The sequence below is a fragment of the Pteronotus mesoamericanus genome, unplaced genomic scaffold (assembly GCF_021234165.1).
Source record: "Pteronotus mesoamericanus isolate MK-2021 breed Mesoamerican mustached bat unplaced genomic scaffold, CSHL_Meso_final scaffold_125, whole genome shotgun sequence".
Lineage (NCBI taxonomy): Eukaryota > Metazoa > Chordata > Mammalia > Chiroptera > Mormoopidae > Pteronotus > Pteronotus mesoamericanus.
Window position 1 is genome coordinate 243,458 of NW_026555304.1, and position 22,864 is coordinate 266,321.

Genomic DNA, 22,864 nt, shown 5'->3' on the forward strand with positions numbered 1-22,864 from the left:
TTTCATTTTTAAAGGTTTGCTTTTTCTGCAGGACCGTAATCCTTTAGGCTGGGAATTACACATTAGGATTTCAGAAGGGCTTTGTATGCCTGAGAGAGATGTTGGGGCTTTGTTATACAAAAGATGTTTAGATAGATAAATTATATCTGTGTGAAAATGAAGTAAAAGCAATGTCTAGAGCAATAATTTCCAAACTTTCTGGACCTGAGCTCACTCAGACATTTTAAAAGATACCAATTTGCACTTGTAGATGAAAAAAATTGTATAGAAAAAATTACAGAGGAACAATATAACAAAAAAAAAACCCCACAAAAACATAAAATATGTGGGCACACTTAGTGCATTAAGCTAAAGCATTTTATTTTCAATAATATCAACAATGCAGGGAAATGGTTGTCTTTGATAAGAACCTAGGGAGGACTGATAATTTTGGTTCAGTTTGCCAACCTTAAAATGTGGGGATTTTAAAGACCATCTTGTTTTGATTTCTGTCCCTTGTATTGTCAATAAACTAAAATAGAAGTATACTGAGAAATGATCAGTGCATATCTATGAACTACTCTCATTGAAAGTGCAGCTTTCATAACAGAAAAAAAATAGCAATGTGGGAATTTTAAAGGGAAAAAAATAAAAACTTTGGGACTGGAAGAGTGGTTCTTTTAGAATACATAATAATAGAGATTTAGAGTTAAAAAACTACTAATATCTCTTAATAATGTGAGTGTTCAACCCTATAAGAAAATCTTCAATGATGTGAATTGTATTATTTTTCATGGCAGCCATTCCATATTCAGACACTGTCATCCTTTTCAAGTTTTTCCTTATGTTGAACCAAAATCAGTTGTACTACACAGAGAAAAATCTAATGTTCTTCTATATGAACACTCTTCAAAAGTTTGAAGAAAGTGGGTAGGAGATTCTCTCCTACCTGGGTTGATCTTGCACAGCCTCTGCTTCCGGTTTTTATTTGACGTGGTTTAATGGCCACTCACCTGCTTTGATATGAGGTTGATGACACATTTCATATTGATCTTTTATCACTTCCTATGTGTTCCTTCTCCCAATGCTCTTTGTTCTTTGCTAGATTATACTTGTGAAAGTGGTCTCTAACTTCTCACAAGTGAATCAGTAAGACTGAAACCTATAACTAAGCACACATTTGAAAGAATATTAAGTGATGTTTTCTCTGTATTATAGATTCCCAACAAGAGATTTCTTTTAAATTTCAGATAATGAGAATGACATCCCTCGGAAGCTGACTTCCAAATGAAAGAATCTGCCTCTTTCTTGGCAAATAAGCGAGCTTCATGATGGAGTGTTATGTTTTCTCAACATGTTAAACAAATGCATTTTTATTTCTGTTTTCAGATAGTGGCCAGAACTGTAGTGCCAGTAGTAAAGGTGAACGGCTAAGTGCCAGACTCAGAGCTTTGCCTGGGACAAACGAGCCTTATGAAAGTAGCAGTCACAAAGAAATAGGCAAGTGCCCGTGCTCCCAACCCAACCCCACAGGCACACCAGGCCTGAAGACTGGTGAGATGGCAAAAATGGATAATTGGGCATTAAGAATTTCATATATATGGAAAAAATTTAAATGACTTGGAGAGCATTTCTGTTCACTCTTGAGTTGTACAGTTTTCATTACGAGACTGACTGGTTTCACGTTTGTTTTGTTTTTTATATCACTCTAATGTAACCATCTGTTCTGAACCTAGATGCCTCATATGTGGACCCACTTGGCCCTCAAGTAGAAAGACCAAAGACTGCGGCCAAGAAAAGAGTTGAGGAGGATGATTTTGCTGATGAAGAGTTAGGAGACGATTTACTTCCAGAATAATATGCACATTATATGTTATTTATTAAAGGGAAGAAATTGCCTTGCAAGATAATACTAATGTTAAACCTTGGATTAAATATACAAACTTTAATTTTGTATACTTTAAAGGCTTTAAATAAGTATATTCTGTTCTTCAAGTTGGGTTTAAGTATTCTTCTGTTTTTAATGGAATAAAAACATGTGAAACCAATCCTTTAGGTCAGTGACTTCCTTACCCTTTTGAAAACATTGACCCCCAGTAATAAATAAAATTCATTGCACAACCAAGTAACCCTCCCCCCATACACACATGTGTGTGTGTATTCACAAAAATTACCTTTATTACTGCAGAGCATGCTATTTTCTAGAACTTCATTTAAAAGTGTTGTAATGAAAACTACATTGTCATCGGTTGCAGCTTGAAAAATACTGTGCTAGGACATATCCTTACAGAATCTTTATTCAAGCTAAATTACTTTGAGTTTGGAAACCACAACTTAGGAATTTTTGCCTGAGGGGGATGATGATACTAGTAAAACAATATGTTTGAAGGCAGTACAAAATATAGTAAGAGAAAGTACCAAACCATGACCCCATTGCTCTTCCCTATAGTTTCTCTGTGTCTTCAACCCAGTGGTCTGCAGCCATAGTGCTGAGTAGTGGCTTAAGGTATGGGGTGGAGGGCAGGCTGCCTGCCTTTCTCCTTAGCAGGGTGTCTGGCCCATCAACATTCTGTAGAGGGATCACAATGATGGCAGTCAGAAGAAGTGGCTCATTGTGAACCTCTCGGTAGAGATGATAAACCCCCTCCACCTTATCTACAATTGTCACTACAGTGTGCTCTCTATGGTTAGGTGCAAGAGACAGAAAACCAAAACTTCCCTGCTTTCAAAATCGATTATAATCCTGCAGGGGAGGCAGCCAACAAATGCACTAACATCAATATGTGCAAGACTCTGAGGAGACAGCAGTGACTAGACAGAACAAGACCCCATCCTTGAAGAGCTCAACTTATGGTCAGAAGAAAGAAAATGAGTATATTTTTAAAGGGTTCTAGATATGATTAAGCACAGTTAAGAAGATAAAACAGTGATATGATAGGGAGTGATGGTGGTGGAGTGGGCATGGATAGAGAGGGGCTGAGTCAGGGAACAGGGTATTTGAAATGGAATGTTTGGATGTGGTGCCGTAATTGGTGATGACAGTATTTGGGATCTGACCATATGATTTGATAGCTGAGATAGGATGGGACAGAAGACAACTGGCGCTCAGCTAGCTGGTCATGTAGAGGCCAGGGTCTGAATGAATCATCTGTGCAGGTGTTACAAGTGCCAGGAAGGCTGAATAGGAGTAGTGGTAAGTCCAGGTGCTAACCAAGAAGACAGCAGTAACAGGAACTATGGTGGGAAAACCTGGTAGTTATTCAAAGGACAGAGAAGTTTGGGTGCATACGTGTATCAATAACCCAGGAAGTTAAGTTTGAAAGTAGCCAACCACACATTGGCCTAAATTTTGAGCAGTTATGGGACTAAGTTTTTCCAACAGTTTAGTCCATGATAAGCAGTCCTACAGCTGTGCCAGGTGCTGGGGTGGATGAGTGACCAGAGAGTGAGAGCAAAGAACTAATGATAAGTCAAGTTCCCATGACTGAGGACGCTGTCATCTTCAGTCAAGAACACTGGAGAGGATTCTTTCTAAGGGAACGTGACAGGCTTGGTTTTGAGTATTCTATTGGCTTTTTCCTGCTTATATGTCTCAAATTTGGATTTAATTAACATGCTGATATAATATATTCATAAACATGGTTAGATGGAGGAAACTGAACACAAATTTGACAACTAAAACACTTCACACCTGTTTATAAGACACTTTCTCAGCTGATTAGACTCACAAAGATAAATTTTATGTTTTACCATATATGTGAGCATTTTCAGTAGTTTTCAATCTTTCCCAAATGAAAGCTTAGAAAGGAAATATTTTCTTTTCCACTTTCAAGGTTATGAAGGGAGAAGAACAGAAAAGTTTCCATGTCAGCAGGCAGGGGCAGGCATTTTGTTGAATAATATACAGAATTAGTAGTCTGGTACTATATAACCTCACATGAAAGGATGTGATGAGACATACTGACTCTCTCTGAAACATGTTATATATTCTCTCTCCTAAAAGACTCTTACATTTTTTATCAAATAAAAAATAAACATTTGAGTATTGGTATGTTTATTTCCACTTTACCAGAAGAACATTAATAATTTATCAACTCATCAGAAAAAAGTGTTTTATACCTCAAAAAAAAGTTTACCCACCAAGAGCTGTAAATTACTTAAATTGGAGATTTCAGTGGGATTTTTAGTAGTAGATAATCGCTTCCCTAAAGCCTTTAGTTATAGAATATTTAAGGCATATAAAAGCGTTGCTTTTCTACACGGCATAATTGAAATGTAGTTTAGCCAATGACTACAAGGTAATCAAACACCAAAGCTGCAAGCACGTTCAAAAATGTTTTTAGCGGGTATCGATCTTTTTCTCAAAGTATTACTGCTGTAAAATAACCATATTCATGACCCTGCCACCTAAAAAACATAAAGGGTTAATTTGTGGAATGAACAAATGAGCAAGTTTTTTTTTGTATTCTTGAAGTATAACACGTACCATTTATTTCGTTTAATTTGTTTACAGGATAACAGGTTTATTTGATATGACTGCTGCACTATGACAGAGAGCAGAAGGACCATTTTCCGGGGCTTTAGTGGAAAGGAGGAACTGCTTCCGCTGGCCCTATTAAAGAAATTTTAAAATCATGTAGTGCATTTCTTTGAACAGTGGAATCTAAGAAGAGGAAGCCGTCTTGCAGAAGAGTATCCTTGCAGGCTGTTGAATTCGCTTTCCCCGGGTGGCCTGTTCCGTTCTTGGATAGCTTTAGTCACTAGAAATGTCTCTTTACCCTGAGCCCTGTCTGTCCCCCTGACTTCGCAAAGTTGGCCCCTCTGAGCCCGGCACACTTTCGGCGGCGGGGGCGGCGCCATCTCCGGCCACGGCCCCTCCTCGAGCCCCGGCCCAGTCCCGCGGCCTGCGGTCCCCCGCGCAAGGCTCGGCGTGAAGGTCTCAAACAGCGTCTCCGGGGACATGGGGTCGCTGGTGAGTACGCTCCACAGTCGACGGGTTTCCTGTGCCCGGTTCGTCCCTGGCTCCCCTGAGCGCTGGACGCGGAGGAGGAGCTGCTGGGACCCCTGCCCGGGCAGAGTCGGGATCCGGGCCGCGATCACGCGGGCGGTGGGAGAGAAGTGGCGGTGGCGCGGGGACGACGGGCTCACAGGCACTCGCACCCCGCGGCGCAGCAGCCTGGCCGGCAAACACACACGCGCACGCCACACGCGGTCCCCCGGCGGGCTCGGGGTCGAGATCCGGGTGGGGCTCCCGGTGGGGCTCGCGGAGCACGAGGTGGGGGCGGCGCGGGGCGCGCGGGGCGCGGGGCGGGAACGCGGGGTGCGCGGGGGCCGGTGTGCTCGGCGCCCATCCTCCGGCGCGGACGCGCCTCTGAGCGGCCTCTCCCGCAGGTCTGGACGCTGGCGGCCGGCGTGCTGCTGGCGCTGACGCTGTCGCCGGGCTGGGTGGGCGCCCCGAGGAGCAGCCGGCGGCCGGCGCGGGGCTGCGCGGACCGACCCGAGGAGCTCCTGGAGCAGCTGTATGGGCGGCTGGCGGCCGGCGTGCTCGGCGCCTTCCAGCACACGCTGCAACCGGGCCCGCGCGAGCAGGCGCGCAACACAAGCTGCCCGGGGGGCCGGCCCGACCGCCGCTTCCGGCCGCCCACCCCGCTGCGCAGCGTGTCACCCTGGGCCTACAGGTGAGCCGGAGACTGGGTGCGGGCAGGAGGATGGGAGAGAGGGCAGGAGGAATGGGGGGTCGGGTAGACGGGACTGGGGGCGGGCGGGGAATTGGGGGACTGGCACTTGGGGTGGGAAGTCGAGCAGGTGGGATGGGCAACGGGCAGGTGAGATGGGGCGCACACAGCAGGGAAAGCTAAATGGGTAGATGGCCCAGGACAGGTGGGACGACTGGGTTGGGAAAATTCACTCCCATAAAGGTCCATCACCTCCCTTGAAAGAAACCTGCTGTCGTGTACGGCTGTGCACCACGTGATGTCTGGGTGGGGCCGTATATAGGACGGTGGTTGCATACATTATAATGGACCGATGATGTCACTAACTTATTGCCTAGTAACATCATAGCGGTCAGAACGTCACTAAGTAACCTTAAAGACACATGGAAAATCTCTCAGGGCATAGCTGGGCTTCTCTGGGCAAAAGGTGCTTGCTCCCTTTGCATTTTTCTATGACTGCTGCTGACCTCTCCAGGCCATCGGGTGCCTCCAAAGCAAGCTGAGATCCTGGCGGCAAACCGGGGGAAGAGTAATACACAGTATTAACAGTGGTTTGTCAAAATCTCCCATTGAGCGTGTCTCCAGATGCAAGCATCTCAGTCCTATGTATAAATATATTCTAATGGAGAAAATAAAATCACAAAAGCAGATAAAAAGTGAGTTATATTTATAATCTTGGAAGGTGAAGGCCTGCTTTGTAGCCCCAAAGTCATGAAAAACAAGAGTCATCAATTCAGTTACATAATTATATGCCATTTCTTCATGGCAAAAATTTAAAAACTAAGTAAATAAGAAGAAAAATATAAGGGTAAACAGAGAAATACTTGCAGCCCGTGTCACAAAGGGCTCCTTCCCCAAACCAGCAAGAGGAAGACCTTGCGAAATGATGAGGGGAGGCTGTGAGCAGTCCCCAGGAAGGGTGTCAAATGACTGGAACACTTGAAACATGCAGATATGCTGGACTTCAGGCACCGTGACTGACATCAGGCTCTGTTTGGCACCCATCAAGCTCTGTTGGCAAGGCTGTAGGAAAAGGCGCACTTGTACAATAGAGGGGTGTGCATTGGTGCAGTGTTTATGGAGGGAAGTTGGGTATTAACTATCAAATTTTAAATTCACACTTCCACCCAGCACTTCCACTTGGAATTCTACACTTGCCCATGTTACAAATCGTGTTCATTGTGGTAATAGCAAGGGATTAGAGCCATCTAAACCTCCACCAATAAGCAACTCATTTGATAAGTGTTCTAAAGGCAGCTACAGAGAGGAAGGGAGCAGGTCTGAAAGTACCTCAGTGGACAAGTCCATCGTCAGCATAAGGAAAGCAGGCAAGGTACAGGGTGTGGGCAGCCCTCTGCCAGTGGCAGCTAAGAGAGAAGCAGTTACATAACATAGACATGTTAAGTGCTATTTTAAACTGTACACACACACACACACACACACACACACTCTTTGGGGCATCTTTGGAATATGGGTATCACAGTTCCCCTCAGGAGGTAAGGGGCAGAAAGGAAACTTACAAGACTCACTGGTGAATCGCCTGCATTTCCTGCTTTGTGCATGCATTCCTTATTTCAAAAACATCTTAATGTATAAATTGAGACTAGAAAAGGAAGTTCAGCAACCATGAGGGCAGAGCAGATACTAAGGAAACAAAGCCTCAGGAGGTAACTGGCCCTTGGAAATCAAGGCCAGTTACCTGAGAGCACAGGAGTGAGGGCCATGCTGATCTCAGGGGATGTAGGGCTGACGGCACAGCCCCTATAGGCACCCTGATAGATTTCTCAGAACCCCTGGGAACACCACAGCTGGGCTGACCACCATTGAGGAACTTGGCCTGTAGAGCAGAAGGAATTGGGCCAGGAACAGACAGTAAATAGACTCCGTGATTCTATCAGAGAATACCTATGCTGCTGACCACGGTGTTATTAGAATAGCACCATTCAACCTCCAGAATATAAAAATATTTTCTCATTTACTTTGTGGCATCATGTTTATTTCTCTTGAGCTATAAAAACAAAAATGCCAAAATAAAATCAATGTGCTTGTTCAATACGTGTTTTAAAGCTAAATTGACATAGTCAGAAATATATTGTAAGAATAGTGAGGTTTATGAAGGTTTAAAGATACACATCACTCACTTATGTTGACACCCCAAAAATAAACACCTACCAGTACTCTAAATAGTTCTCATTGTTTATATTTTTCAATTCTGGGTAGCAGTGTAAAGATACCTTTCCTCCAGGAGATGAATAGTGTACAACCGTTTATTTTCAGGCTTTGTTATTTTCCTACATAACCCTTTTCCTGCAGGGAATGTAAGACACTATACCCAAATTTATTTTACAGTGAACAGCTCTATGGAGAGCAATAACAGCAAAGGAATAATGGAAAGGAACAGAACCAGGAGTGAAGGAGAGGAGGGAAGACAGCAAACAGGAAGTTGAGTGACTCAAAAATAGAGGAAATGAGCCCTGGCTGGGTGGCTCAGTTGGTTGGAGCATTGTTCTGTACATCAAAAGGTTGCAGGTTCGATTCCTGGTCAGGGCACATACCTAGGTTGTGGGTTCCGTACCCTGTTGGCGTGCATATGGGAGGCAACCGATGGATGTTCCTCTCTCTCTCTCCATTCCTCTCTTTCTCTGAAAATCAATAAAAAATATCCTCAGGTGAGGATATTTTTAAAAATGGAGGCAACAGGCCTCCAGGGAGTGTGCAGAGGCAGGGGACCCCTTTGGCTGAGTGGGTCCTCCCCAAGCAGCCAGGAAGTGTCTCAGCAGGGGCCGCTCAAGGCTGGTCAGGACAGCCTAGATGCTGAGTGGCCCATCAGTAAGCATCAGTAAAGATGTGTTCCTATGGAGAATCCAGCTTGGCACCACTCTCTATTCCCAGAACTTTGGGCAGGTTACTTTGGGGAGCTCATATGGGTTAGGCAAGGTCACCACCTGGGCCAGGCCAGCAATGCCCACTCACTGGGATGACCTTCACGGTCCTCTAAGTCCACCATTGGATATTTAGCAGCGCTGCATTTGAGAAAGATTTTCATCAGGACAGGTTGAAATAAAAGGATATTTTTGCCTCACCCTCCTCTAACCCAAGCATCTGGTTTCCCTGAGGTATCTGTAACTTGTTTCCTTTACCACATGAGACAGTTATACCTTTCCATCTAACAGCGATTGAGCGGACACAGGGTGGCCAGAACACAGACCCCAATGCCTTTCTCCTAGGGCACACCAGTTTTTCTTCATCTTATCATTTTTAAATTGTAGAAGGACAATAAGATTAATTAGAGAAAGTTGGAGAAGTTGGGAGTACAGTGTTAGAGTTTTCCCCTCTGTGGTGATAGCCTCTTTAAATATTCCCATTTATCTTTCAAATGCAACCTCCACCCTATGTGCATTTTCCCATTTGTGTCCAAGCCGTAAGAACAGATGTTCCCAGGGTCAGGTTCCGTGTGGTTCACTCCCACAAAAGTGACTGTGCCCGCTGGCTGTAACCCACAGGGGGCAGCACCAGACTGACTCACCCCTTGTGGACCATGGTTTCCCAGGAGGCCATTTGTGTGATCTTTGTGGGGAGTCATTTCTCTTTTATAATGTTTCTCTTTAGCAAGTTTGATTTTTCCTGGGTCCCTTCTTGCAACCTATGGGTTATTCTACTAACTTACAAACAAACTGTCAAAGCCATTGTACCTTCAAGGAGTATCCACATATGTCACAACAGCATAGGTAGGTTGCTGTGTCCTCTCTGAGGCGGGATATTCTGTTAAGAAAGAAAGTCAGAGTCGGGGACAGAGACAAGAACAGAGCAGAGAGACAGAAGTGGGGGCCACCTGCCTGGCAGGAAAATGTTCAGTTACAGTCTGTAACACGGTGAGTGGGGGACTGTCCATAAAAATGTGTGGTTGTAGGAAAGGGGAAACACATCATTCCAAGCAGCTTGTTTAAGAAATGTTGGGATTTTACCCCCCAAAAAATATGTTTATGTGTAAATGACCTTTTATTGGCCAAAGCGCTGCACAGAATTTTTTTTTTCTCTGAAGGACTGAAAATGTAGCAGTTTGTCCTGCCCCATCACTGTCACCAAGAACTGTCATGGAATTAAGGTCTTTAATTCTGAAAATAGACACATTTGTTCTGCTTTGAGGGTTCTTTTCTATAACTGCCTGGGTTTTACTTTTGCATTCTTATAGTAGTGAGGGAAGACAACAGTGTTTCATCCCATCATCACCTTTTTCAATTGTCCTCACTTGAATGAAGTGTACTTAGTCCATGGTGTGGCTTCTGTGTGGTGTCTGTCTCCCAGAAGTGACGAGTGAAAACTTGGAGGAGGGGAAGGGAGTACGTGGCCCACTACATTGATGAGGGCAAAGAAGAAGCCATCTCGCCAGAGATCTTCTGGAACACTAGACTCGTCACCAAGTGTGACACGGATGGTTTGTTTCTGATCCAGGTTGGGCCCCTCCTCTTTACTCAGGGACGGACACATAGCAGACAACTCCCCAGACATGGCACGGGCTTGGCTGCTCTCCCTTTGCAGAGATGTCCCTGCTGCAGTGGTATCTGTCATGACAGGAGGAGCCCTAGGAGAGATCCAGGCTCTTTTCTCATTGCTTTTCTCTCTTCTCCTCTGTAAAGCATTTTTCTAAGTTATCTTCCAAATGCTTTTCTAAGCCATAGTGCCTCTGCTGGCCCCAGGCCTCCTGGGAGCAGACTTCACCTGGTGCCTGCACGTTTCCTGCTTCTAGCGTCACCACTGGCCAGGCATCCAGGTAATTGCAGAGTGATTGCTAAGGGCAGTACAGCTGATGGGACACTCTGAACATGCCCCTTTCCTGTTGGTGCCTCCATTTCTCCCCAGTACAAGAAGAGGATAGGCAGACTTGGCCCTCCCGCCCCCGCCCCGGCAGCCCAGAGCTGCTCAGTTGGCAGAAACGCCTGCCTCATGGCTCAGCCTCAGGGCTGACCTTGATGCCAAGTTCAGGTTCCCACCGAAGTCGGCCTCAGTCCCCACCCGGGATAGGGCTGACGCCTAGCTGCCCTTGGCCCACAGAGAGGGCCAGGTGGAGCCTGCTGGGACCTGGCTGCAGTCCTCTATGTCTGGTCACACTCGCTGCTCTCTGGGCAGATTTTTTCCATGTCCTCGTGCATGACAAATGCACAACTGATGTTTCTCGTGGGGCCGGGAGTACATTTTCCATTGCTCCTGGCAGCGCATGCTGAGGTCTGTGACTTGGGCTCAGCAAGCGGAGGGGGATGCTGGCATGTGGACACCACTGCCCAGCACAAGGAAAGCGTTCTGGCCATCGTGTCCCCAGTTACTCCCTGGCCAGCAAGCAGAGTCCCAGGCCAACCTGCTCTGGGCCTCGTCCTTCACTTTCTCCCCCGCCCCTCCTGGCTACAGTGCCGCTTCCAAGGGGAAAGGGGAGATCGGAAGGTTAACGCAAACCCCTGCTCCAGTGACTCTTCTCTCGAACCTGGGGACGAGACAACCACCAGGGTGGGTGCTGGAATGGTCTGGGGCTGTAAACACCCAGGGCATGGCTTTGAATCTCTGAGATTGGGGGTAGTGACCACTAGTTTGAAAGCCCACTTGTGTGCCACAGTGAAGGACAACTGAGACCTCCACACCATCTCCTTGGCAATGCCAAGTGCTTGTTGGGTTGCAGTGTCTTCTCAGCATGTGGGGTCCAGGGCTGGTGGGATCAAATTCAGGTGTATTTGGGAAAATGCAATAACCCACTGTTTCTTCTGAGCCACAGTTGGTGTGTGTGGGGCTAAGTGCCATGTAGAGAAACCACCTATCTTCATTGCTGACTGTGTGACTGTCCATGATCCCCAGTCTGTGAGCAGACAGTTGTTTGGGCAACTCCTTCACATAGGGGTTCCTGACTTCTGGGGCAGGGGCGAATGTGAGAATGTGCATTTGTCATCTAGCGGCACATGGCTCTGACACAGGGGGTCTGAGAACCACCTTTTGGAAATCTTGACTGTGATTTTTCATTGCCTGCATTCCAGGCAAAGACGGGCATTTTTCAGAGGAATTTGAGCTGTTGGGAGGGAAATGGCTTTTCCCTCAACTGTCCTGGGGCCCAGATGTCTTTTATTGATGCCATTCTGTGATGGCTTGGTATCTGCTGAGTGAGCCTGTTCTTACCTTCTTCACAGTGGTCTTGACTCTTTTGCCCTTTTGTCTCTATACAGATGTTAGGGTCAGCTTGCCAGGTTCTTTTTTTTTTTAATCCAATAGCATCGACTTTTATTCATTCATGTTAAGTCACCTGAAATGATATCTGTTGCATTCGAATGCTCATTAATGTAAATGGATGAATAAATCCATTTCAATGGATACTCAATATCCCACATAGTTAAAAGTTAAGAGACATCTACCAGGATTTGGGTTAGAGTCACACTGACTTTCTAGATTAATTTGGGGAGTTCTCCTCTATCTTGGAGACTCAGTGGACTGTAAGTGTCTTTTGATTGAAAAGTCAAACCATCAGTCCTGCCCTCAGGAAGCTGGGTGAGTAGTCTGGTCATCAAATCATTCCCTTCACTCTGCAAAGAACCAGGCAGAGGCAGTGATTTGCCAAATGTCACTGGTCAACAACTAAATTGGACCAAAATTTTAGGTTCAGGACTGTTTTTGACTCCATCTTCCTTTTTACGAAAGTCTGTTGAGTTGAACTCATTTAAGAATCGTGACTGCCAAGGCAGTTTTATTTCCACTTACACTGGTTAGTACTTGTGGATTCCCATCTGAGCCTGAGGAGGCATTTCCCCTCTTTGTTCCTGGGCTTGGGTCTTGGATTGCAGACTTAGCCTCTGGTGCTTTGAAATTAAAATAATGTTATGTTTTGGGAAACGGAAGCCTGAGCCACGTCTGTGAGTTTGTGGCTTTCTACAATGGGCCTTGGAGAGGGACACACAGGAGCAGCCAGCGATTTGGTCTGCTGGGTACTGTCCTTGTTCCCGAGTTGGCGGTGCTCCCTGAACCATTTCAAATTTTTTCCTACCATGTCAGGGTCCCCAGGGACAGTGCTCTTTTTTTGTCTTTGCTGTCTCTCACATTCCTTCCCCAGCTCAGTTTCCATCACCTCCACTCATCCCAGAAGGGCTGTCCTTTGTTCTTGGATGAAGAGGGCCAGCTGTCCCTCCAGCCAAGTGCCACATGTGACCCCAGGGACACTTATGAGATCCCATCAGAGGGGAAACTTGATGTGTTTCGAGTGTGTGTCTATGCCAAGCTTCCATGGAGCAGCACGCAAAAAATGTGAAGACGAATTATTGCTCACGAGGAGGTAACAGCATGCAGGTCCCTCCTTGGTCCTTGGCCATATTTGGTCAGAGACAGGGTTCCTGTTGGAGTATCTTCCTGTTTCATTTTCATGGCAGCTCTCTTTATCCAAAAAGCACTCCAACTCATAGTTTTCCTAAAATCTCAAGGCCAGAGTTTGGTCTGTCCCCAGGCTGCTCTGAGGCTTCTAGAACCTTCTCTACTGGCCTGTTCTCCACCCCCCCAACCCATGTGCTCTAGAATGTGCCTATTTGCTTTCTGTGCAAACCGGTGGAATTGGTACCCACAGCACTGGGTATGATGTGTGCGTCATATCCCCACCCAGGATGGCATACTTGTGTTTTAAGATGACCTCCTGGTGATAAAACCACCACCTGAAAACCATCAAATCTTATGTCTTATTATTATGTCCCCACATTCCAGAAGGGCAGGCAGGTGTCTTTCTGTCACAATGTCATAGCCCAGTTGAGTCACCGTAATGGTGAAAATTTCACTCTTGGGGGAACGACTGGTAGAAGTGAAGTGTGTGTTTTTAGTTAGATGAGCCTTCTGACTGTGTGACAGCATCCAGGCCACTGTGGTTTACTGATAAAACTAACAGGTACACAAGGCTTGGTGCCTGTACATGCAGTATACAGAACAGGGATCCCACTTGTGTAGGTTGGGGGATCTTTGCTGCCTGAAGTTAACATATTACAGACAAGGAAACTGAATCTGAAGAGGCTGTGCCTCACCTTCCTCCTCACCCAGCCCCGCCATTTTGTCTTGTCATTGAGTCTCTACCATCGTCAGAATGACCGTGTCTCTACTGCCTACAGCCCTTCTGTGGCCTTCCATAGTCTGCAAGGTAAAATCCAGACTTTTCTTTGGTCTTTAAGGCCCCATCCATCTCTCACAGTTCTCCCCAAATTGTAACCCAACCATGTGCGCACACATACATGTCACTCCAGTTACAGTGATCTCTGGCAGGCCCCACCCCCCTCCGTGGGCTTCTGCTTCCCTGGCTCCTTTGTTGAGCCCTCCCTCACCCCTTCTTTGCCAAGGTCAGCCTTCCTTGGCTCTCAGCCTCACCTCAGAACTCCCTGGGCGTAGCCTTGGGCCACCCAACCTGTGCTCAGAGCAGTCTCTGCACTTGGTGCTGGCATGTCTTAACCATTGGCTCTGTATCCGTGAATAGGCTGTGCCCTCATCCATTGCCCACCTCAGGAGGCTGACAAGTCTGCTAAGTTCATGACCACTGCCGTCCACCATGTGACATATTCAGACGGCACTTTGTAACTAGCATTTAGCATTGTGTGCATATCTGTATGCATGCTCACGTATTTGGTATATGTATGTCTAAAAGATAAGTACTCTTGGTTAAACAAAACCACACAATGCCATTATCACACCTAAAAGTTAATACTTCCCTAACACCCTCAAATAGTCAGTCATGTTCAAATTTCCCTGGTTGTCTTTTTTTGTGTGTGTTTTATTATTTAATTCCTTTTTAAATAGTTTCAAACTAATGAAGAAAAAGTGAATTTAGTACAAGGAATTCCCTCCTCCATTTAACCAGATTGACCAAAGGTCAGCATCATAGCTCAGCACAATGAGCAAGATCAGGAAATGTGCACTGGCACAGCCCTGTCACCTCCTGTGTAGCCCTTTTGCAGAGTGTTGCACTAAGGCCCCTTTTCTGCTCCAGATCTGCCCAGGTTCACACGTCGCTTCTAGTGCTCAGAGCCCTCCTTCAGTCTGTGACAGTTCCTCAGTTCTGTGTGTTCCATGACTGTGCTGGTCAGTTATCTTGTGGGGTGTTCCTTGGTTTGGGTTTAGTATGGCTTCTACACAACCATGTAATTTCTCATCCAAACAGACACTTGGGAGTAAAAGGGTCTCAGTTCATAACTGCACAGCAGGTGCTCTGGTAGTTCGGTCACTCTGCTTAGGACTCTCTCTTTTTTTCTTTTTTATTGAGATATAATTGATATGCAACATTACATTAGTTTCAGGCGAGTAACGCAATGATTTGATATATGTATATGTTTCAAAATGGTCACCACAGTAAGTCTAGTTAACATCCATCACCTCATGCAGTTATACTTTGTTTTTCTTTGATGAGATTTACTCTATTAGGAACTTTCAAATACACAATGCAGTATTATTAACTGTATTCACCATGATCTACTTTACAGCCTAGGACTTATTTATTTTATAACTGAAAGTTTGTACCTTTTCACCCCCTTCACCTATCCCCAACCCCATCCCTCTGGCAACCACCAAGTTGTTTGTATTTGTGAGCTCAGGTTTTTGTTTTCTTCTTAGATTCCACATGTAAGTGGAATTGTACAGTATTTACTTTTCTCTGACTGACTTATTTCACTTAGCATAATATCCACGGTGTTCTGTGTCCACCCATGTTGTTGTACATGTCAAGATTCACTCTTTTTTATGGATGAGTAATATTCCATTGTGTATATGTATCACACCTTCTTTATCCAATTATCAATTGATGGATACATGGTTTGCTTCCATATCTTAGCCATTATAAATAAAGCTGCAATGAACACAGGGGCACACATATCTTTTTAAATTAGTGTTTTTGTTTCCTTTGAATAAATAGCCAAAAGTGGAATCACAGGGTCAAAAGACAGATCCATTTTTAATTTTTGAGGCTTCTCCACACTGCTCTTATAGTGGCTGCACCAGTCTGCACTCCCACCAGCAGTGCATGAGGGTTCCCCTTTCTCCACAGCCTCGCCAGCACTTGTTATTTGTTGATTTATTGATAGTAGCCATTCTGACAGATGTGAGGAGGTATCTCATTGTTGATTTTGATTTACATTTCCTTGTTGACTAATGACATTGATCATCTTCTCATGTACCTGCTGGTCATCTTCTTTGGAAACGTACCTATTCAGTTCCTCTGCCTATTTTTTAAATTTCATTGTTTGGTATTTTGCTATTGAGTTGTATGAGTTCTTTATATATTTTGGATGCTAACCACTTATCAGATGTATGATTTGCAAATAGCTCCTCCCATTTAATAGGCTGCCTCTTCATTTTGTTGATGGTTTCTTTAATATGCAGGTCCCCCTCCCTCTTTTTTTCCCTTAGTAATGAAACAACTGCTGAGTTTCCTACATTCTGTAGGTTGGTCATATTCTCGTAGTACTTTTTACTGTGTTATCCATCCCTATATTAACAGTAAATTGGCTAAACCAGATTCCAGTTGGGTTTTGGACCAGCCTCTTCACTAGCCTCTGTCCTTCTTGGCTCCAAGGAGTACTCCTGCCCCCATCAGTCTCCACAATTAGACTTCTTCTCCCTTAAAAGTTTGTTTCCTGCCTTTTACTTGGTATATCTCCACACATTGCCTTGAATTATTTTGTTTACCGTCTGTATGCTAATAATTTGAAAATCTCTGCTTTCCTTCAGCACCCCTCTTGGCTCCAGATCATTCTCCATCCCATCGTCTGAGGGATCCATTAAAATTCTATCTGACCAGGTCGCTTCCTTGTTTGACACTCTTCCCATCACCTTCAGGGTTAAAGCCAAGTTCTCTGCTCTGAATCAAGACCCTTGCTGGCCCAGCTCTACATCCCCCAGCTCCATCTGTTGTCCTTCTGTGCTCTTGGCTTTGGCCTCTGCCCTAACTGCCCTTTTCCTTCCTTTCTCCAGACAGACTGGCCCAGGAACCACATTTGCTAGGAAGCCTCCCTGGGCTACTATACAGGGTCAACTGTCCAGGTGTTTGTGCGTTTATCTCCCAGATGAGGCCTTGGATAATTGACATGTTTCATTGACACCCCACTGCCCAAAACATCACTGCACTCCGATGTTTGTGGAATAAATGTTGAAAGTGACTGGAGATTTTAGGAATTCCCCTTCTTTGCAGAGTTTAGTTAGGGCCTTATGTTGACTTCCGGGTATGAAGAATAGAACACCATCATCCACTCACCATCTCTTCTCTGAGAGGCCCAGAGTGTTACGAGAATATGGGGAAAGAGCAGATGAAATTCAACTAAGGAATTTTGAAAACTCAAGATTCTGACTTGAATTGGACCTTAAATATTGTGGGTGGTCCCTGAGCTGATACTAATTTTGGGAAGGGGAACCCTGATCAGATCTTAGTTGCAGCGCACACAGGGAGTGCACCACTGCTCGGAGGGAAGGATGGCGAAGAGATAGAAGGGCGGGAACATGAAGGACCATGTTGTGCGGGCCTCTGAAAGCAAAGCAGAGGACTTGGAACTTTTCCTGACAGGAACCCCAGCATGAGGGGCTCCAGGGAGCCTGTGTCTCAGCAGCCAGTCATGGGTAGGAACAAGGCATTGCAGAGGAAGTAGGAAGGTTGGAAGGCCGGGCAGACGGCCTTGTCACTCCTCACAAGGACAGAGTTCACTGCTCTGAAAGCCTGGACGGCAGTGCCAAGGGAGCAGTAGCGATGAGAAGCAACACGTCTAATTTCAGCCGTCTGCATGCATGTCAGACTGCAAAGGGGTGAGCTCTGTGAATGTAAGAGTCTCGCTGGCAGAGACACTTGCATTTTGCAGACAGCCCCCACTGTCCTCTCTGGTTTGCACATGACAGATGCATTAGAATTCATGGTTGAGGCTGCCTCTCTCCTCCAGGTGCAGCAATGAGAGGGAAGTTAGGGGACCATGCCTGTGGGCTCACCACCAGCAGCGTTGCCCGTTCCTGAGGCCTCCTCTCTCCCCCATTACCGCCTATATCCTTCTGGTCACCACGAGTAGGGGCCTTGGAATCCCTGCTACCTAGTCCCCACACTCAAATAGGAAATGTCCCTCTCAGCTTTAGAATGCTCCAGTGGCAGGTGGGGCATGGTCTGCTGGTTGACCTGTGACCCACCCTCTTAGAGCACCCTGCCAGCACCTGATTCCCCTCCTTCTACATGTGCCAGGTGTCACCTGACGCTGGGACATGGACCCCCACACAGCACTTCCCTTTAGGCAGAACCTTCTTTGTTCTTTCCCACTATGTAAATGGCACTTAGTTGGTGTTGAGTGAATTTGTCATCACATGAAGCTATCATTTCCAGATTCTCCTCTGCCCAACTATCCTCGCCATCAGTGTCTAAAGATGTTTGACCCAAATGAAAGAAGGCCTCACGTACCCTCCTTACCTGTCCAGGGCCATCCATCCCCTTCAGGCCTCTCAAAGTTAACACTTGACTCAGAGACTTGCATGGTCTCCTCCATGGAGAACGCCCTTTAATCCTGCCACTCCCTCCGTGCCCCCAGCACTGGCCAGGCCACATCATCTACTTCACTCCTCCTGCAACAGCGTTAGTTGTCCCTCCCTCACCCTGCCCCTCCCAGGCTCTGCTGCCCCGCTGCCCTGCTGCCCTTGCCCGCTCTTTCACTAGACAGTTTCAGCATACTTCACTGAAGACCTTTCAACCTGGTTGCTGCATTTCAGTCACAGCAACCAGAGCCAGTCACTTGAAGGACCTATGACTTATGCAAGCCACAGGGGTCAGGATAGCCCTGCCAGGCCCTCTCCAGGCACCTGCAGTGCCACAGCCTCACTGGTGCCAGGAACTTTTGGTAAAAGGGGTGGACAAGAAACCATACACACCCCAAGGTCGAGGCTTAAGAAACCTTTAAGCACATAGCATTTTTTAGTTTATCCCAGGCTCCCATTAGTCAGCAGCACTTTGGGTGCCTCCTGCTCTGGCATGTGATAGATCTGCAAATGGGTGTGTGTTGCTTGAGAGGTTGGAGAAGTGGCAGCTGTGATTCTGAGAAAATTTAAGGTCCCTCGCACTCAGCTCCAAAAGAAAGAGAAACATTCGTAAGATGATTATACAAGTTTTAAATGGGAGGATTAATGGAAATGAGAATTTAGAGTTGTGGTGATCCCATGAGAAATGGGGATAATCTCTCCCTCTGCATTCATGTCTTCCTTGCTTTGGGGAGGGGGCGGTAGAGGCTGGAGTCGGGCCTGGGGAGTGTTCTTGTTCCCCAGATTCCTCAGACCCTTCACAGTGTGGCAGCCCGTTTGCAGCTGTTGACACTCAGTCCTTGGCATCTCACCTGAAAATAAGGAGGCCTGAATGAGGATGAGGACGACCAAGTTTACACCTCCATGCACTTCAAATGTCCCAGGCTGGCCAGGCCTGCTGTCTGCTGCTTTGCAGAGGAGGGAACATGGACCCTGACAGAGGGACATGGGGCTCACCTTGTGGCCTTCTGGACAGGTGTCTCAGAGCTTCCTTTGTTCACTGCTTTTTCAGCAGCCGGGTGACTGGTGTCTGCATGGTCTGGTGTCTGGGCCAACTAGCCCCATGCAGAGTCACCTGTCCTGGGGACAGTGCATGCAGTGCCCTAGCACGGGTGCCCCCTTCTGAGGCTGCAGAGCCTGGTGCACTGGAGCGGGGGTGGTTCTGCTTGGGGGTGGCCCTTCAGAGCTGGAGTTGGGGTTCTGGCACAAAAAGGGTGTGTGATCACACTGCATTAGCTGTGTGGTCACCTGTGGGTGCATGTGCACAGTGTAGAGATATTGTTTCTCTAGGAGTGGTAGTGCAGAGTCTGAAAACAGTTTAGGGAACGGCCAGCTGTGAAGTCTGCCTTTGCCTCTGTAGGTCCAGGTCTCGCATGGACACGACCAGGGGTCAAGTGTCTGGCCAACCTTCCTGCTCCTGTGAGCAGTGGTAACCTCAGCACTACCTAGTACCCCTTAGGGTGCTCACTTTACAGTGGTAACCTCAGCACTATCAAGTATCCCGAACATGCACTGACCCTGCGTGAACTGGCCCTCCGTGCACCGACCCCTATGCCCCACTGGAGCTTACACCGCCTGAGTTTGTACTGACCGCTCTCGCAGGCTCTCTGAGCGCGCACTGAACCCAGGCGCTCTGACAAGCGTGCATTAATCCCGCCTCTCCCCGCAGGCTGTCCTACGACCCCACCCGCTACCCTCGGCTCCTGCCGGAGGCCTACTGCTTGTGCCGCGGCTGCCTGACCGGGCCGCGCGGGGAGGAGGACCTGAGCCTTCGCAGTGCGCCCGTGCTGCTGCCCACCGTGGTGCTGCGCCGCACTGCGGGATGCGCTGGTGGCCGTTCCATCTACACCGAGGAATATGTGGCGGTGCCTGTGGGCTGCACCTGCGTCCCCGCGCCCGACCGCGACGCGCCAGCCGCCTCCGGAGGGGACCGTGACGGAAAAGACCGGACCCGGCACCCAGGCCATCAAGAACGGGACAGGGACCTGCGCAGGCCTGTCCGCCCAGAAACGGGACAGTGACCCGGGCAGGCCGAGCTCGCCGGCGTCCCGCTTCTTCTAGGTGGAAGTCAGTGCACAGCAGATGGAACTGACAGGGGTTGGCCTAGTGCAGGGAAACCGAGGCTGGGACAGGACAGGTCACAGACCACCTCTGAGGCTGCAGATCCCGCCCCAGGGCCCAGCTTCTATGTGCAGGGGACACCGGGCTAGGGCAAGCAGGAGGCCACAGCCTCCATACATAGGTAGGTGGTAGCCGCTTTTCAAGACATCTTTTTATAAAAAGAATATATACCTACTTGTTTTCTATAGGGGCAGAAACTATTCTTATATTAGCAATTTTGAATATGAATATAGATTTTTTTTTTACCTGACACAGAAACGTTTTATAAACCTTATTTTTATTTCTTCTGCTAGGTTTCAGAAGCACAGTTGAAATCCTCAGATAAACTCTTTTGGGTGGGTACCTGAGTCTCTGAAGCCAGCCTGTCTCCAACTGCCAGCATAACCAGGTGGACAGGGCTGAACCTGACATGCCCGTCTATCTGGTGACAATCTCCAGAGGCTGCTAGAGGAATAAAAGGGAAGTGTAATAGGCTCTGGTCACCCCACAGACACCCCAGAAATCCTAAACTTGGGTTTATTCATGAGTGTATCCAGAGCTGGTTTACTCAGGACATTTCTTTTCACTTTTCAAAATCAGTGGGGCCAATTTGTGGGAAAGAGGCGGTGAGATAAGGCAACATGTGGAAGGAGACATCTTTGCTGGCTCTCAAAAGGAACCTAACTCTTGGCTGTTTTAAGGGCTTCTGGAACTAGCAACATAGGAGGGGTAAGTGGGCCAAATTAACAATTTCTAAAACATGGTATTGAGACTCCTTGTCTACATATTGCAATGTGAGCCAAATCCTTACTCTTAAGTTGGAAGTCTGTCTCTGAACACAATGATTTGTAAAAGTGACAAGTTCTTTTTAAATCATTAAAACAAGTGTCGGTGAAGGCATGTTGTTTGCATGTATTTCTCAGGTGGGTTCGACTGAGTTTTAGAGGAAACAATGTTTATCTTAATTTTATGGTGGAAGTTTATGATTTGATTTGGTCTTAGATCAAGTATACAAGTCAAGTCAATACCGTAGCTCTTCTGTGACTCCCCCGGCAAGCCAAGAAGGGTGCCCCCCCTTTTTTTTACGTGTTTTACTCCCAAGCCGCCACAGAAATAAAACAGCCCTGGCTGCCTGAGTATTCCTCAACCTTCTTGATCTGGACACAAGGTTCATTGAGAGGACTTTCAACTTTTACACTCTGCTGAACAAAATCTGGATTTTCCAAGTACCTGTGGCTAGTTCCATATAGTTCGGGAAATCTTTTCAAAAGGTAGCCCAAGTGATGGTGTATTTAAAATATGTTGCCCAGAAACAGAAGGTTCAGAGCAACCTTTTGTTGCCAATTCAGAACAAAAACAAAAAAAAACCTTTAGATTAAAAAGAAAAATTGTCTTTCAAACTGATGATTTTGGTGGTAGTTTCAACCATCACCACTGTTGTGCATCATCTTCCAGCCACTCCTCAGATACAGTGAAAACAAGAATGGGTAAGGAGAGTGACCTACCTGCATTGTTAGTTTACTTAGTTTGTTCAAAGTTAGCACATTCCCAATGGAAGAAACTGGCTTTCCATTTTAAGGTCTACAAAGGCAGCCTTCCTTTTTACTTTTTCTCTAAATGACACATCCATCTACCTATTTATTGAGCACTTGCCTTGCTCTAGGTACTGAGCTCCTGGAGCCAGCTTTGCACCATCACAGCATCAGCTGAAAAGTGCAAACTGTGCTGGCTGTTAGCGCACTAGTTATGCTCAGGCCACTGCTCACCTTATGTGTTGCCCAGGAATCAGACCTATTTTGCTCACCTATAAAATGAGGTGGTGCCATCCACCTCACAGGCATCACGAGGGCTGACCAGTATTGTGAAGAGCATGGCAGTGCCCACCCACACACAGTAGGTGCCCAAACACACTTGCTTCAGTGACTCATGAGCTACATTGTGAATACCCAGCTTCTTTCTTCATATTCTCTTTATATTACTTCAAAGTACCTGTTTGGGGCGGCGGGGGGCGGTTCTTTTTTGGTATAAAAGTTAAGTTTAAAATGAAATCTATCCCCTAGGCAGAAGCAGTTAGAATACAGTCAAACCTTGGTTCTCAAACAACTCCATTCTCTGCCAAATTGCTCACAGAAAAAAAAAAGTCTCAGTTGTCTAACAAAACTTTGGGTCTCGATTCTCTACCCTGCAAGCCTTTCATGTTGATACCTGTATGATCAGTCATGCATCTCTCACGCAACAGATTGTTTTTGAACAAATCACTTCTCAGTTTTCTAGAACAAATTAAGTTCATGAACTGAGGTTCCACTGTATGTTGAAACTAGAGAACAGTGATCCAGTATGGGGAGCTACTGCTTCAATGAATTTATTGAACAGAATTTTGTTCACGTTAAAACTGACATTTTATTTTGGAGGGGAGGCATTACTATTGTGTTTTACCCAACAAATAGGAAAATACAGTGCCTAGAGAATTATGCCACCAAAATTCAAGGATCTTTCCCCCTGGTCCCAATAAAACTGTTAACACAGCTGCATCTTGTTGATCCAGG

General features: G+C 46.5%; 2 protein-coding genes across 6 annotated transcripts in view; both read left to right on the forward strand.

The window, feature by feature from the left end:
• Nucleotides 1-1,902, forward strand: part of IFT88 (intraflagellar transport 88) — a 211,100-nt gene extending 209,198 nt beyond the window's left edge. For 4 of the 5 annotated variants that reach the window (XM_054587966.1, XM_054587968.1, XM_054587967.1 and 1 more), the window contains one exon: nt 1,716-1,902. In XM_054587966.1, coding sequence (XP_054443941.1) covers nt 1,716-1,837 — 122 coding nt within the window. In that variant the 3' untranslated portion in view covers nt 1,838-1,902. Of the gene's footprint in view, nt 1-1,368; nt 1,480-1,715 lie in introns of all 5 variants that reach the window. The other variant, XM_054587970.1, reaches the window with a different exon arrangement.
• Nucleotides 1,903-4,849: 2,947 nt separating this feature from the next.
• IL17D (interleukin 17D) lies at nt 4,850-21,207 on the forward strand. The gene is made up of 3 exons (XM_054587971.1): nt 4,850-4,951; nt 5,371-5,657; nt 19,888-21,207. The coding sequence occupies exons 1-3, from the start codon at nt 4,940-4,942 to the stop codon at nt 20,237-20,239; spliced, it is 651 nt and encodes a 216-aa protein (XP_054443946.1). The 5' UTR covers nt 4,850-4,939; the 3' UTR covers nt 20,240-21,207.
• Nucleotides 21,208-22,864: the final 1,657 nt, after the last annotated feature.